This window comes from Helianthus annuus, chromosome 11 (assembly GCF_002127325.2).
Source record: "Helianthus annuus cultivar XRQ/B chromosome 11, HanXRQr2.0-SUNRISE, whole genome shotgun sequence".
Taxonomy (NCBI): Eukaryota; Viridiplantae; Streptophyta; class Magnoliopsida; order Asterales; family Asteraceae; genus Helianthus; species Helianthus annuus.
The window spans coordinates 18,721,280-18,738,294 of record NC_035443.2 but is presented as its reverse complement, the minus strand read 5'-3'; the positions used below and the strand labels follow the sequence as shown (position 1 = coordinate 18,738,294).

Sequence of the window (17,015 nt, the reverse complement as noted above, 5' to 3'; positions counted from 1 at the left end):
AACTTTTTACTTTTTACGTTTTACGTAAAACTTTTTACTTTTTACGTTTTACATTAAAAAGTTAACGGTTTAACTTTTTTTTTTTTTACAAAAACTTTTTTACGCCAAAACGAACGCACCAAGAAATGGCAAACTCGGGAGGTGTCTCAGATATATTGTTATCATCATCGACTAGGGGAAAAAATAAAAAACCAACGACACCAAAACAAAGCGTATCACAAAAAAAACGGGGTTTGGCTCAGATTTCCCGATAATCAAAAGGCTGCAAAGTGGGGTTGCAGGTTCAAAAGCCTACCCTCCACCATCCTTGCCGCGTCATCGTCATCAAAATCTAGGTTTTTTTTTTTTTTTGCATCATCGCCACCCAAATCCAACAGATCAAAGCCCACATAGTTCACTGATAAAAAATCGCTAGAAATCAAGAACACAGGCGTTAAATTAGGAGAAAATAAAAAATCACTAGAAAGCAAAAATTCATCAGATTCTTGTTCATGACCATAAAGTTCATAAAAATCACTAGAAAAGCAAAGTTCATCAAAAATGACTAGAAAAGCAAAATCACCATAAAGTTCAACAGATTCTTGTTCGTGACCCACAGATCAAACCCACATATCAAAAATCAACAGATCAAACCCACATCAAAAATCAACAGATCAAATCCACTGAATATGCAACTTACTCGAACAAAGAATCTGATGAACTAGTAAATGGCAAGAAATACCATTCACAGACTTATCAAAATGCCTCCAATAATATCTTCATTCAAATCTTTACCAACATCACCCCTACAAAAACCCTAATCCAAAAAAGATTAAGAACTCAAGAAAAGTAAAACCCACTTGAGATGTAGTGACGGCCGCCGGAAACATCCACCGCCCATCTACCCACCATCGCCGTCACAGGTGTGGGTGACCCACACCTCCGCCTTCATCCACCGTCACCGACACACCGCCACAAAAAAAACCACCGAGAGATGAAGATGGATCTGAGAGATTTGAGGGTGGTTGTGGGTTGCGGAGAAGGGTGGGCATGAGGGGACGTTTGGCATCACCGTCGCCAGAGAAACGAGGGGGCACCGCCGTCACAGGTGATAGGGGTGTGGTTGTGGGTGACCGGCCGGAGGTCCGCCGTCACTGGTGATAAAAACCCCAGTGGTTTTCGTAAACTCTTTCTCGATCCTTCGAAACCACGCTGGTTTCATATCTTGATTTTAAGAGAGAGGTGAGAGTCTTCTTTGTTACAGATAAAATAAAAAGAGAGAGGTGAGAGATGATGGTGGTTATGATTTGATATTAGGAGAGAGATGAGAGTATTAAAGTCAGACAAAAGTAGATGTATTTGACATTTGGGATAAAAGACTAAAATACCCTTTTAGTTGGCAAAGTCTGATTGGTGGAGAGTGGTTCTCGCGGTTCTTACAACCGGAGGTGGTTCTTATTTTAGCGGCTCCCTATATATATATATATATATATATATATATATATATATATATATATATATTATATACACACACACATATTATAATTAGAGGGTTCTTCATGTAATTCTAATATCTATATACAGATTGTAATTACAATCAAACTTGTATTGTATTGTATTATATTATTGAGTACATTAGGAGGTCCTTATATAGGACAATACAAGACATAATAAAAAGGAAACATAAATCAATTACAATAAATATGAAATCCCTAAAATCTCGGATCTAATATTGACTAACATTCCCCCGCAAGTTGAGGGCGGGGAATCACTTGCAACTTGGACCATAGAAAATCAAATCTCTGTGAGGACAAGGGCTTTGTAAATACATCATCAATTTGGTCATCGATGGAGATGAACTTGACATTCAGCTTTCCTTGAGTGACCTGTTCATGAACAAAGTATAATCAACTTTGACGTGCTTTGTGCGCACATGAAAGACCGGATTTGTAGAGAGATAAGTTGCTCCGAGAATATCACACCAAAGTGTCGGTGAGTGATTAACCAACCCAAGTTCTCGAAGAAGAGACCTTAACCAGATAAGCTCTGCTACTGTGTCAGCGATTGCCTTGTATTCTGATTCTGTTGAAGACCGAGAGACAGTTCGTTGTTTTAGGGTAGCCCACGAAATAAGATTTAAGCCCAAGTAGATAGCGTACCCCCTGGTGGATCAATGGCCGACGTGACAACCAGCCCAGTCAAAATCAGAGTAAGCCTGAATAACATCACGGTGCCAGTGAGAATCAGAAAATGCCTGGAGTTGGGACCCCGAACCATGACGAAACAATAAGCCAAGATAGTCGTGCCTTTAGGATAACGAAGTATTCGTTTCACCGCAATCCAATGGTTTTCGGTTGGGGCATGCATGAATTGACACACCTTGTTCACAGCAAAAGCAATGTCCGGACGAGATAATGTGACATACTGAAGAGCACCAACCGTTTGCCGGTATCGAGAAGGGTCATCAAGAAGCGGACTGTCATCTGGAAGTAACACATGAGAAGTACTCATAGGAGATGTGACCGTCTTGCAGTCTGTCAGTCCAACTCGATGAAGAATGTCCATAATGTATTTACGATGGGAGAGAATTAGATCAGAATTATGATGAACCACTTCGATACCCAAGAAATAATGTAGACAACCAAGATCCTTGACCGCAAAAAGAGAGCTCAGACGAGTTATAACATCAGTGACTGCGACTGCCCCTGGATGATTTCCAGTAATGATGATGTCATCTACGTAAACAAGAACATAGACAATAGTACCATTGGAATTTAGAATATACAGTGATGTATCAGTTCGGGATCTATAAAAACCAATTTGTTGCAACGCCGTAGAAAGCCGAGTGAACCATGAACGAGGAGCTTGTTTAAGCCCATAGAGAGACTTCTGCAGCAAGCACACATGATTCGGTTTGGTGGGATCAACAAACCCGGGAGGTTGTTCTGAACATCTAGTTGTCGAAGTGGCCACTTTTGTGTAACTGCCAATTATAAGATGGTGCGAATAGTTGCTGGTTTAACAACCGGGCTGAAGGTTTCATGATAGTCAACTCCTGGTTGTTGGTAAAATCCTTCAGAAACAAGTCGTGCTTTGTAGCAGGTAATCTTTCTATTTGGATCTGTTTTCATCTTGTAAACCCACTTGCAATCAACAACGTTAGTATTTTTGACAGGTGGAACAAGTGACCATGTCCCATTCTTATAAAGTGCCTCCAACTCTTCAGCCATGGCATGATGCCACTCCGAGGATTTGCTGGCAATGGTAAATGAGGTGGGTTCGGTGGGTAAGATAGGGGAAGTAGTGGCAGTGTAAGCTGCAGGATTGTAGGGAGTGGCTTGTTTGGGTTTGGGTTGTAGGTTGGGTGGTCTAGGTCGAGGAGGTGGGGTGGCTTGCGGATTGGTTGAGACAGGTGTGGGTGTTTGGTGTAGAGTGGTAGCGAGCGAGTTGATAGGAAAGGATGAAGGGTCATTTTGGTCTGGTGGGTTTTAAGGTGTAGGTTTGGTTAGGATAGGTGGGTCGTGAGGTGTTGAGGAAGGTGTGGGTGACGTAGGGAGTTCAATGGGGAGGTCGGGTGGTCGGTCAAGAAAGATGGAGATATAGGGAGGCTCAGTTTCTGAGGGAGGTGGCACGGGTGTCGGACTATTAAAAAGAAATATATGTTCGTTGAAGCGAACATGGCAGGCAATATATATTCGTTCTGAGGTTGGGTCAAAGCACCGGTAACAATGGTGAACAGGGCTGTAACCAAGAAATACACATGGAGTGGACCGAAATTCCATCTTGTGATGATTATATGGACGAAGATAAGGAAAACATTGACACCCAAAGACACGTAAAAAGGAGTAATCAGGTTTACGTTTAAAAATGTGTTCAAAAGGGGACTTGTTGGATGAGACACGAGAAGGGAGTCGATTAATTAAGTAGACAACCGTCTCGAAGGCAAATTGCCAGAAGCGTTGAGGAAGATGAGGTTGAGCTAAAAGGGTAAGCCCAGTTTCCACAACGTGACGGCGGCGACGTTCGACAGTCCCATTTTGTTCACTGGTGTGAGGGCACGAACGTATTATTAAAAATGTGTGAGATTTTGAAACTCGCCACCCCAGTCAGATTGAATGCTTTTCAGTTTAGTATTAAATTGTCTTTCTGACATTTTTATGAAATTAGTTAAGGCAGAAAAAACATGAGATTTATGCACCAATAGATAAAACCACATATACCTAGTGTGATGGTCAACACATAAGAGAAAGAAACGAAAACCATCGGTATGTAAAGTAGATAAAGTGGGCGCAGGGCCCCAAACGTCACAATAAACTAAATCCAAGACATGAGTGCTACGAAAATTTGAATTGTTTAAAGAAAGTTTTGAAGACTTGTCCTGCTTAAAAGAAGTACATAATGAATTTGAAAGTTTATTTGAAACAGGTAAAAAACAATGTGAAACAATAGACTGAAAAACTTGAGGAAGAGGCTGTCCAAGACGTTGATGCCAAGTTGTGGAGGAAGCCTTGACAGCAGTGAAAGCGACTTTTGGAAGAGACTGAAAACGAGGTAGGCGGATGTGGTACAAGCGCTGTTCACTTGGACCCGTTAGGAGGGTGGTGCGTGTAGACTCGTCCTTCAAAACAAAATAAGAAGAGTGGAATTTAAAAAAGACATCATTATCATGGAAAAACTTTTGGACTAGTTATAAATTTTTTTTAAGTGCAGGGACGTGAAGAATGTTATTTAGGTTAAAGGTTTTATGAAGGGAGTAAATTTTGGTGGAGCCAATGTGCAAAATAGGTAGGGGATTACCATTACCAACAAGGAGAGAGTCATTACCGTAATAGGGCTCAGCGTTGTCGAGACTAGATAAGTCTTGAGAAGAATGATCATTTGTTCTAGTGTCAGACATCTAAGTAAAGCCAGCTTGGGAGGCAACGTCCGAGTGAGAAGCAAAGTTGGCTTGTGGAGCCACGCGAGATTGATTGGACTGGTTTAGACATTGAGATGGTAGGTGGCCAATGCCACAGCGATTGCAATGACCATAAACCATGTTCTGAGTGGAGGCCCAAGCAAACTGTCTTGTATCGTTGTTGTCACGAGAACTATTGTTGGAGTTGTTGTGTGGCTATCCTCGTGAGGATCCCAGAGAGCCACGGCTGCCTCGGTTAGAATCGACAGATCTGGGTGCAAAAAATGATTGCGGTTATGAGTTGGAAGCTCCCATAGGATTCAGTTGATACCCAAACTGTGCAGCCAGAAGTTGGAGGTTGCTGAGTTGCTGTTGGACTGTATTAAGGTTTGGTGGTGGGGCTGTCGTGGGTGCAGCAGTAGCCAGAAAATCTTGCGGGTTTGAGGCTGCAGAAGACACACCACGGATTTTGGCTATCATGTAGTCATGATCACTAAGGATGCAATGAAGTTCATTGAAGGTCATAGGAGGAGACCGCACCTGCATGTTTGCCTTAAGACCATTGTATTCTTCACGGAGTCCTGAAAGTGTAAGCATGACTATATCCTTATCTTGGGCTCGGCCTTTTGTATTCAGCAGGTTTCTCATCACCTTTCATGGTGATTCTAAGGAGTTGACTTTTTAGAGTAAACTTGTGAGAAGAGGTAACTGGTGCGTAGGCACATTCTAATGAAAGCCAAATCTCACGAAATGTTTTACCTTAGACATGCTGGAAAGATTCTTCAAACACGGTTGATGTAATCAACAACCGAACATGGGCATCATTCGCGACCCATGGGAGATAACTTGGGTTATCAGTTGTAGTAGTTACTGTTGTGACCTACTGTTGTGGGCATGGGATGGTACCATCCACATAGCCGAACAAGTTGTGAGAGACCAAGAAAGGTTCTATCATGGATCTCCAGTGGCCATAGTTGGAAGGTTTTAGGTTAAAGGCGAATTTGTGAGAGTTGTGAATAGTTTTTTCCTGGTTTGTTATGGTTGTAATGGCTGCCATAGTGATTGGAAGAGATGGTGGAAATCCGGAGGGTTTATTTTCAGTAAAGGTGGTGGCGGCTGCACTAGGCAGCGCTATTGCTGTTAGGGTTTCCGGCTGGATAGAAGATTTGGCAGCCATGAATTATGGAGGAGCTGATTTGGCTCTGATACCAAATCAAACTTGTATTGTATTATTGAGTACATTAGGAGGTCCTTATATAGGACAATACAAGACATAATAAAAAGGAAACATAAATCAATTACAATAAATATGAAATCCCTAAAATCTCGGATCTAATATTGACTAACAATTACCCTAATCATAATACACAATGTACGATCCTTTTGAGAGGGGGGGGGAGCGTAAATGTTACTATAAACTTAGAACTACATGTTTGATTTTTTTTTTCTTTTGAGTAACATTTTTATTAGCAATCAATGTCTCAATTTATTCTAAAGTTATAATTATAAAACATCTTAGTATGCTTGTTAGCTTTCAGTGAATACTAATTGTAGCCCACTAACCCATTCAAATACCTTTCATCCTTTTGAACTCAACAAATAGCATCTATAAAGCCAACACAATAGTAGCAAGTTGATTGGCACTACCCGGTAGTAGGTTGGTTGAATCGGCACTAACAGGTGTCTGATCCTGCAATGGTAGATAGCAAGTTGATTAAGTAGCATGTTGGTTGCCCGACACTAACTAACATGTGGTTGATTCTGCGATGGCACTACTAGGATCGAAAATCCCGATTGAATTTGATACGAATTGTAAGTTTGAGATAAAAAAATTAATCTGGTATACAAACATTAAGGAAGTCATCACAAATTCTATATGGAAAGAGTTTGCATCAACATTTACGCACAGGAGATCAAAAGTTGGACCATCTTGAAGTGTGGAGAGACTTCAAAGACAGGTGTGATCCCTAACAGTTGGATTTTAAGTCTATAACTTTGCTCTTTTCCGCATTACCTACGAGTTGAAACTCCGCTCTATACTAGGAGAACATCATGAATACTTGCATGTTAGAGATGTTATCAACATTTCATAGAGATATCAAGTATAAACTAGTATTTAATACTTGTTTTTACCTAACTTGACCTATTGGCAGCTTTTCAGTAGGCTTATCTCCTCGAAATCTATGTTCAACTTGTCTACTTATGCACACGTTGTCTTAGCGTTAAAGGAGGATGTTGAAAGCTTCCAGATCTGTGATGAATTCCAGAATTCTGAGGCTCCCTTTGGATTTTTGAGAAGCTTTTTCAAGATTCTATTATGATCTTTTGATAAATTTTAGAATTCTAAATCTCAAAAATGTGGTTAACTCTTTTCTTGCACGTTCCGGTCATCTTCATCTTCTGAAGACGTGTTTTTCTCCAACACTTATAAACAAATATTCCTGACACTACATCTATAAGATCTGAGCACATTATATAATAGACAAAGTTTTACCACTAAGCTTACCATGGTTATATGGTTATCTGATAACTAGATGTACACATGGATCCTTACCGCCCCAATAAGAGGGTGAAGAAGTCTCGGCTAGTTGGGTATGCATATGGTGGGTGTTTATTTTATCCACTTAAAAAATTGTCCTAGTGAGGTTATGTGGTCACATACGACGGCACAACTATATCTTGGTGGTCGACAAAGCAAATTCTAACAATATTATGAAATCACATTAAACCTTTTAACACTGTATGTCATGGGTCTAGAATATGTATGATTAAGGTGGATGACCCAACAAATACAAGAAGCATGTTGCATGCAGTTTAACTAAAATCTAGAAGAACCCCGACATTATCTACGAGGACAATGCAACATCACAACATAGCTCGGAGAAGGCTACATCAAAGGTGTCAAAACGAAGCACATCTCATAAAGTTTTGCTCAACCTATTACATGCAGAAAAACGGGAAAATGCGAATCAAGTCAAGCGGATATAACCGTATAGATGAAAATTAGTTTGAGGGAAGTACAATATACACTCAACTCTTTTTTCCTTGACTAAGGCTTGACCCAATGGGTTTTCCTAATACGGTTTATATGCCATGTAACATAACATATCCAACACCCTAAAGTACCGATCTAGATCATTATGGAGTAAGATGTTAATAATAGGAATATTGGATTTTAATAATCCCAACTATTCGCCGTTGGCCGCCAACAGTCCCAACTTCAAAAAAAAAAAACCACCGGCAGTCCCAACTACTGACATATTGGCCACCAATGGACCCTGACTCACAGAACCCGAACGCCGTTAGTCTCTAGTCGCCGTAAAACCATTTTTGGCCAGTAAAAGGTTTCTAAAGGTCTGATCTAAGGTTACAAAGAGGTTTGGGACGAGAATTTTAAGTTTTCCGGCCAAATAGTTGAGTTTTCCAGCCAAAAATAAGTTTTCCGTCGAAAAATGAGTTTTCCGGTGAGTTCAATAATTGGTGCTTTTACTAAAAAAAGGTTCCTAAAGGTCCGTAATAAGGTTACAAAGAGGTTTGAGATGAAAATGTAGAGTTTTCCGGCCAAAAACGTTTTTCCGGCGACGGGAGATTAACGGCGTTAGGGTTCTGTTAGTCAGGGTCCATTGAAGGCCAATATGTTAGGGTTCTGTTAGTCAGGGTCAATTGGAGGCCAATATGTTAATAGTTGGGACTACCAGTGGTTATTTTTGAAGTTGGGACTGTTGGCGGCCATCGGCAAACAGTTTGGATTATTAAAATGCAATATTCCTTAATAATAATGTAATGTGATAGATAATATGTTTGTGGTGTAGTGTAATATTTGAGTATCTTGGAGCAACCATATATTTCTCCCCACTTTCATCTAATTCTATTTCTGCGTTCTATATATATAGGGGAGAGATCATGAGAAAAATTGAGAAAACTCTCAACCATTACTAAGCCCTAAACTCTAAACACTGATCCTTAAACTCTTAACCCCAAAAAACTAAACCCTATAAGTTAAACCCCGAAGACTAACGCCTAAAAGCTAAAAACTAAATGCTAAAGCAAATCCCTAAACTCAAAACTCTAAAAACCAAACCCCAGAAAAAATTCAACACAAATATCAATCGTTACAAAGAAAGAGTTTTCTCATGATCCTCTCCATACAGACACACAAGGTGGTTTTCATTTTACCCTTTCCCTATATAGGATTTGGTTCAATTAATATATATATAGGATTAGATTCAAGAGTGAACACTAGTGTAGCTTGCGAACTGAGTGAACTAATCCTGGCCATACACGTGTGTAGATCAATGGCTAGGATTTGATGTTGAAATACAGTAGTGTATTTTACAATTTGATGATGATATCCTGGCCATACACGCATGTAGATCAATGGCCAGGATTTGTTCACTCAGTTCGCAAATACACTAGTGTACACTCTAGAACCCCACCCTATATATATATATATATATATATATATATATATATATATATATATAGGGTAAGGATAGTGTAAAAAGGGCCTAAAGTGTGAGAAGTGTGAGAAGTGTATTATAACACTATATATAATACTATATAACACCATATAAACACCGTATAACAATATGTAACACCATATAATACCATATAACACTATGTAACACTATATATCATTATATAACAAATATAACACTATACATCTATCATAGACATGCTATCAGACAACCTATAGTGTTATATTTGTTATATAATGATATATAGTGTTACATAGTGTTATATGGTATTATATGGTGTTACATATTGTTATACGGTGTTTATATGGTGTTATATAGTATTATATATAGTGTTATAATACACTTCTCACACTTCTCACACTTTTTACAGGATCCTCTACCTATATATATATATAGGGTGGGAGTTGGCTACAAAGTCTATTTTTCCTACAAAGTGTACAAAGTCACAAAACACCACAATTTCAGCCATAAAACATACTCAAAACCCACAAATAACAAAGTGAAGATTACTAAAACGTCATATTCGTGGGTTTTGTATTGTGTTTTGGATGATAAGACTTTGATTTTCGAATAACTAACATTAGTGTGTTTTATGTTGATTATCATGTTGTGTTTTATATTCATAGTTTTACGCTGGTGTGTTTGAAGTTTTTATGGACTGTTACGGTTTGGATATTGTGTTTTAGTGATCTTCACTCTGTTATTTGTGAGTTTTGAGTGTGTTTTATGGCTGAAATTGTGGTGTTTTATGACTTTGTACACTTTGTAGGAAAAATGGACTTTGTAGCCGAACCCCACCCTATATATATATATATATATATATATATATACACACACTTATAGGTACGGGATCAGGAGAAAACGCCCTAAAATGTGAGAACGGTGAGAACGCATTCTGGCCTAACACGTGGTGCGGTATATAATCAAGGTCTGAGAGGTTTTTTTTGTCTTTTCAATATTCTTTTTTTCCCGATTTCGTGTGTCACATGCTGCTTCATTTTTTGCATCTAAGATAATTTTGGCGTTAACTAGATTCATTAATTACTTGGCGTTTTGTTGTTTTTTGGAGCTGTCTCGTTGAAATAATTCTTTTTGTGTCACATAGTTAATTTTTTTCGCGTTATGGCGTTTCCCAGGTCATTTTTTTGGCGTTCGTGGCGTTTGTTAATAATTGATTATCATTGATTAATATTTTATAACATTACAATAATACGAAATCAAAATAAACTAATAGTCTTCTGTGGATGGGATTACATCAGAGAGGTACCCATCGCTTTGTTCCTCACTTTCTTCAGGTTCACCATCATATTTTAGATTGGCGTATAACGCCATCATCTCGTCTCTTCTTTGCCGCAGCTATACTTGAATATCATTGCAACCCTGGATCTTGCACCGTTCAAAGGTGCTAAATCACAGAGTTGTTCAAGTAGATGTAGCCTCTCTGTCTTCAACATTTCCTCTATCGGCAATGAATATTTCACCCCATGTTGATAAGTCACTTCAACCGTTCCTGCTTCTTCATGCACCACCCAACTACTAACTGTTGGTAGAGGAGTATCGTCAATATCATCATCTTCTGCCGGAAATTTTCTCTCCAATCTTCTTATTACCGTTCTAGTTCTTTCACAATCGTTGGCCATTGGAGACATAGATCGACTCCGTGTGGGTGGATGCTATTTGCCTGTCATCTTCATTATCATCATCGAGGCCAAAGTAGCATTTACACTGGGATAGGTCTCTTCTCCTCACCCAAACCTTCTTCAAGAACAAAGAAGACAAAATGACATATGGGTGTCATAGTCCCCCTTTCTTGAAATTTGTCCATCTCATGCAGCAAAATCTTACTCCCCTCACCTAATAAACCATTCAGCGAAACTTCTTGCAGAACATTACTGAGTATCAAACAAAAGATGTTTGCCATCGTTGATTTCTCTCAACTTTTTGGCGTTTTACAGTGAGTGGTATTTAGGAACCATTGTGTTTTGTGTGTTTTTTTGGTGTGATCAACGGAAGGTGGTGAGATGTTTCTATTTATAGGATTTTTTTGGCGCGTAGTTTAGGCGGGATATTATTATAACAATAAATGCAATTAACAATTATCCGGATGTAAGGCTTGGCGTTTATATATTATGGCGTTTTACGTTTTATGGCGTTTTTGTAGGCTAAGACCTTAACTAAAACACATAAAAAATTACGCATTAATAAAATTGGTGTTTTGTATTTACTTGGCGTTTTATCTTTTCGATGGAGTTTTATGTAAGAAAGGATGTTTTACCTTTTTTTACCTTTAATAAAATTTATGTTATTTACGAAAATGCCACCGCGCCAATCTAGTCCATAGATTGTTTTGGTTGGACGATGAGTGGTCTCACTGTTCTCACACTTTTCACCGTTTTCCCTAAATCTTGACCCTATATATGACTACGAGATAACTAATGAAGATTGAACCTAGTTATGATGTTTTCTCTAATTATATTAACACATGCGACTATTCATAAGTAATGAGTCAAAATTGCCATCTCTACTAATTATTAACTGATTAAAAGAATTCAGTAGCTTGTTGCACTCTCTAGATACTATAATAGAAATGCGCATTGCGCTTTTTAGTGTAGTATCATGATGTAGGATTTAATATCATTTTTGTTTGGCTGCTTTCGTTATTGTTGATTATAATTGGTTGGTATTGTGTCAGGGTGTCTTGGTGGAAAAAGATTTTGACATCAGTGATAGGGCAGGTGGAGTTATGAAAGCAATTGTGACAACTTATACGGTAAACGTTACAACTAGTTTGGAAATCCGTCTCTATTGGGCTGGAAAAGGAACAACCAATATACCATCTCGAGGAGTATATGGTCCTCTCATTTCAGCTATATCTGTGGATCCAAGTAAGCTATAACTAACTCCTTGTGTGTTTTGATGATGAATGGGGCGGTAATATTTTTGGAATGCGGTCTATTTATGATGAATATGGTAGATATCTAAAATGAATTGGCTCTTATTTTAATAGGTTCAGTTTAGTTTATAGCATCCAAATAACAAAGAGAATTTTTTTTTACCTTGAATTAACTTTTGTTTGTTCGTTAAGATGGTAAATTTACTATTCCATATTATATTCAGGAAGGTTGTTAACATCGAGATCCTACCCATAAATTGTTAATTATAGTTATTACTATTGTATTATCAATGGTTTGACAAGCACATTGACAGTGATGTAGTGCACCACATTTAGGCAGGTTGGTGCAAGTGGAGAGCGGCCACAAGAGTTTTATGTGGCAAGAGGTTCCAATAAGACTAAAAGGGACATCTATAGGATTGCAGGCCTCCCATCTAAGCTATATGGAACCGATGGTTGTGCGATCAAGAAGACACAAGTGTAGGAGGTAGCAGAGATGAGGATGCCGGGGTGGATGCGGGTACACAAGGTTGATGGGATAATGAATGATGTGTTATAGGCTAAATTAGGGTTGCACGCACTCCGGTTAAGATAAGGGAATGGAAATTGAAATGGTTTGGACATGTGCACATGAAACATAGGACAACACTAGTAAAAAGAGTGAAGACCCTTATAGTTGAGGGGATATGAACAAAGGCAAACCCGAACTAACATGGGATGAGCAGAAACACAGATTTGTTATTCTTGCAGTTCTTTGAGAATATGATCAATGATAGTTCTTGTAGACGTAGGATAAAGATGGGGATTTTAGAGAGCTTAACGACGCGAATAGATTACTCTTACCTATGCCTAGTTAATCTTGGTGTGTTTGATATCTTTTAGTTACTTTTAGCCTGTCTGTGCCCTTTCCTGTTCTTGTTATGTATTTTATGTTTTTTTGTATATGACAAAACCATTCACAATAAGTGACCAACGGTAGTTAAGGCAGGGTAGATCCGGCAGACAGACAGTAGCAGAACGATCACATGCGCTGACGGCAGTGGTTGAAATTGTTGGCGCATGGCGGCGCGTCAGCCAGCGTGCCTGCGTCGTTTTTGCTGGGTACCCTAATCAGGGTACTATGGGCACGATGTTGGTGGTAGTGAACGGATGGGGAACCATCATAATATAAAGCAAACAAACCTTAGATAAGCCTATATATATTGAGTCATGGGCCATAAACTAATAAAACAAACTAAATACACTATATACAATTAAAACAACCAAAAGCTAAGATTTCATAATGCTATATTTCAGTGTATTTCCAGAAGAATTTCTATATGTAGGATCATTTTTATTCTTTGAATTTCAACCTTAAACAATTGTTTCAAACTTTGCTTATTTTATTCATTCAGATTTCAAATTGCCAGAAAATGAGAAAGGTGTGTCCAGACGGATTGTGGCAGTAATTTTGGTTGGAGCAGTTTGTGCCATCATCCTAATTTTAGGAATTTTATGGTGGTGTGGTTATTTATGTCCCACACATGCTATGGAACTAGGTATTTATGTGTCAAGCCCGTACTTTAAAGGTGGCAAGATGAATGGGTTGGGTAAAATTTTGTGTTGGAACAACAGGTTCGTTGGGTTGACCTTCAAACAGATTTTTTTTGTCAAAAATAGTTATTGCGTCAATTATTTAAAAAATAAATCAATCATAGATTAAATCTTGGAATGACATGACTTTCATGTCTAATGCATTAATACAGACTTTGGGTGCCTCTTCACGCATCTCGTCCATTAAAACCATTTGACCTGTTTGAAATAGAACACAACCCCAACTAACCCGTTATAGGTAAATTGGTTTGTCACTTTTACCTGTAATTATGAAATTTGGTCATCTCCTGACTTTTTTTTACATTTGTGATTCAATAGAGCTGCATGGTCTAGAGCTCAACATTGGTTCCTTTACTTTGAGGCAAATCAAAACTGCCACAAACAATTTTGATGTTGCTAATAAGATTGGAGAAGGTGGTTTTGGCTCGGTTTACAAGGTACTCTACAACTTTTTCTCAATCACATAATGTTGAACACTAATATTGTGCTATAATGAAGGGAGTATTACCAAGTGGCACCTTAATAGCAGTGAAACAACTTTCCTCCAAATCGAAGCAAGGAAATAGAGAGTTCTTGAATGAACTAGGCATGATATCTGCTTTGCAACACCCGCATCTTGTGAAGCTCTATGGTTGTTGTATTGAAGGAAACCAATTGTTACTAGCATATGAATACATGGAAAATAACAGTCTAGCCCGTGCTTTGTTCGGTAAGCAATTGGTTTTCAGTCATTAACTTCGATATGCGTTCGTGAGTTTTTTTTTACCATCTTTATTATTGTCGGATTACAAATGCATTGTTCTTAGCCATATAAAACCACCTGAGTAGAGGTGGAAATTGAATAGATGAGACACTTTAGGGAACAGGTCAAAATGGGTAACTTTTGTATGTGTCGAAAATGATTGGGTTCTCAATTGAACACTTTTTTTTTTTTTGCAAAACGATTTAATTTTATATTTATATTTAGTAGTTTAGCACATCAAACATGCTTTAAAAAATGATATTAGTTTAACACTAATCTAACGTTCTGACTAACATCATTAGAGAGTTTTATGTATTATAAGTAGATTGAGATCCTCTAATGTCGGATCCAACATAAGAGGTAATGTTGTGACATGACAGGATCCCAATCCCTTAAAAGTACACGTTCAGTCTATTTGACCAGTCAGACTTCTAGATCTGATTCATTTTACGCTACCCGTTTTGATATGTTGATAAAAAAAGCATAATCCGAATCAGCATGTTCACAAAGAAATGGGTACTTGAGAAACATTCATTATTATTTTGCTGAGTTATTGTGGACTTTGGGGCTTGAAGGACCTAAAGAATGGCAATTGGAACTTGATTGGCCTACAAGATACAGAATTTGCATCGGTATAGCGAGAGGATTGGCCTTTCTACATGAAGAATCAAGATTGAAGATTGTTCATAGAGATATCAAAGCCACTAATGTGCTCCTTGATAAGGATTTAAATGCTAAAATTTCTGATTTCGGTTTGGCTAGGCTTAATGAAGAGGACAAAACACATATAAGCACCCGTGTTGCAGGAACTTAGTGAGTTGTTGATTACTTACTATATAATATCATATTTTACACTTAATTATGCATAAAATTGAGAAACATAGATGAAATGTTCTTTCCATTACAAATTTCAGTGGATATATGGCTCCCGAATACGCAATGCGTGGTTACCTAACAGATAAAGCAGATGTCTATAGCTATGGAATTGTCCTCTTAGAGATAGTTAGTGGGATGGCTAACGTTGCTGACAGGGAAAACGAGAATCAGTTTGTTCTTCTTGAACGGGTAACTAACATCAACCTAGAGGTGGCAAAATGCTTAATTCTTTTACTAAGGTTCAAACCACTTGGGAGGATTACCTTTTGGTTCATTTATTTGAAATGTATAAATAATTAGTTAGTTAAATGAACTTATTAAAAAAAAGTCGAAATAACTCGTTTTTTTTTTTTTTTCATTTTATTCAAAATTTTTATCTGTTACAAACAATATAGGCCCATTCTATATGAACATTTTCCAACTTACAAGTCTGCATTTATACCTCATGTTCATTATCCCCCTTGATTCTTAATATTAGGCATTTGCTTTGAAAGCCACGGGTAATTTGATGGATCTAGTTGATCCAAAGCTGGGTTCAGAATATGACATCCAAGAGATGATGGTTGTTATCAATTTGGCTCTAGTGTGCACTGCGATCACTCCAACCGATAGACCAACAATGTCATCCGTGGTTAGCATGCTAGAAGGACGAATCGTTCCTGAAGTGTTTCCTGCTGAACAAAGTGACTCAATGACTGAAATGGATCGTGACAAAAGGGTGAAGGAACTTGAGGACCAGAATGGTAACCGAATAGTGGAAATGCCATTCGCGTGCACCGATTCCTCAACATCTGCTGTCGATCTCTACCCAAACGATGGTTTCAGTGAGTATTTGCAGAAGAGAGACAGTGATATAAGGAAGTTGTTATCTAAATGATGTATATGCTAATTGTTTGATATCCACTCGGATATATGTATTTATAAAGTTGTTATCTAAATGATGTATATGCTAATTGTTTGATATCCACTCGGATATATGTATTTATAAATTGGTAATTACTATGATGTGTTGAATATAGGTATGCGATCAGAGATAAACACAATCGGGGTTCACAAATTTCTTCTATTAAGTTTGTGTGAATTAATAAAACTACAAGACTTAAGGAATATAAATACTAGAAACAATTTAATTCTATTGGGACTCTTTTTACTTATACTTGTCTCTAGACAAATAAACCAAATATTGAAAGATAATTAAGTAAGTTATTAGGGTAAATTACTTTTTGAGTCCAGGTGTTTTATGGGTTTTAACTAGTTGAGTCCAAAAGCAAAAAGTTTAAGGACCTGAGTCCCCATAAGCATTTTCTTTAACCATTTGAGTCCAAATTTCTAACACTGTTAGAATTTTTTGATTAACTATTGTTAAATGACCAAACTACCCTTATAATTAAAAAATAAAAAGAATATTTCTCTGTCTCTCTTATCTCCCCCACACTTCATCTTCAATCCCCATTTCAATCTCTCCTTTTAACCTAATTAAATCCCCTTTTCATCACCCACAACACCCACAACTTCAATCTCTGTTGCAGATCGAAAATCAACCAACATGGGTCAAGA

At 37.9% G+C, this 17,015-nt stretch overlaps 1 protein-coding gene across 1 annotated transcript in view; it reads left to right on the top strand.

The window, feature by feature from the left end:
* Positions 1-16,471, top strand: part of LOC110887915 (probable leucine-rich repeat receptor-like serine/threonine-protein kinase At3g14840) — a 52,042-nt gene extending 35,571 nt beyond the window's left edge. The window contains exons 18-24 of the mRNA XM_035979631.1: positions 12,047-12,239; positions 13,642-13,785; positions 14,159-14,277; positions 14,339-14,549; positions 15,158-15,395; positions 15,497-15,647; positions 15,937-16,471. Coding sequence (XP_035835524.1) covers positions 12,047-12,239; positions 13,642-13,785; positions 14,159-14,277; positions 14,339-14,549; positions 15,158-15,395; positions 15,497-15,647; positions 15,937-16,335 — 1,455 coding nt within the window. The 3' untranslated portion in view covers positions 16,336-16,471. The remainder of the gene's footprint in view (positions 1-12,046; positions 12,240-13,641; positions 13,786-14,158; positions 14,278-14,338; positions 14,550-15,157; positions 15,396-15,496; positions 15,648-15,936) is intronic.
* The last annotated feature ends 544 nt before the right edge of the window (positions 16,472-17,015 follow it).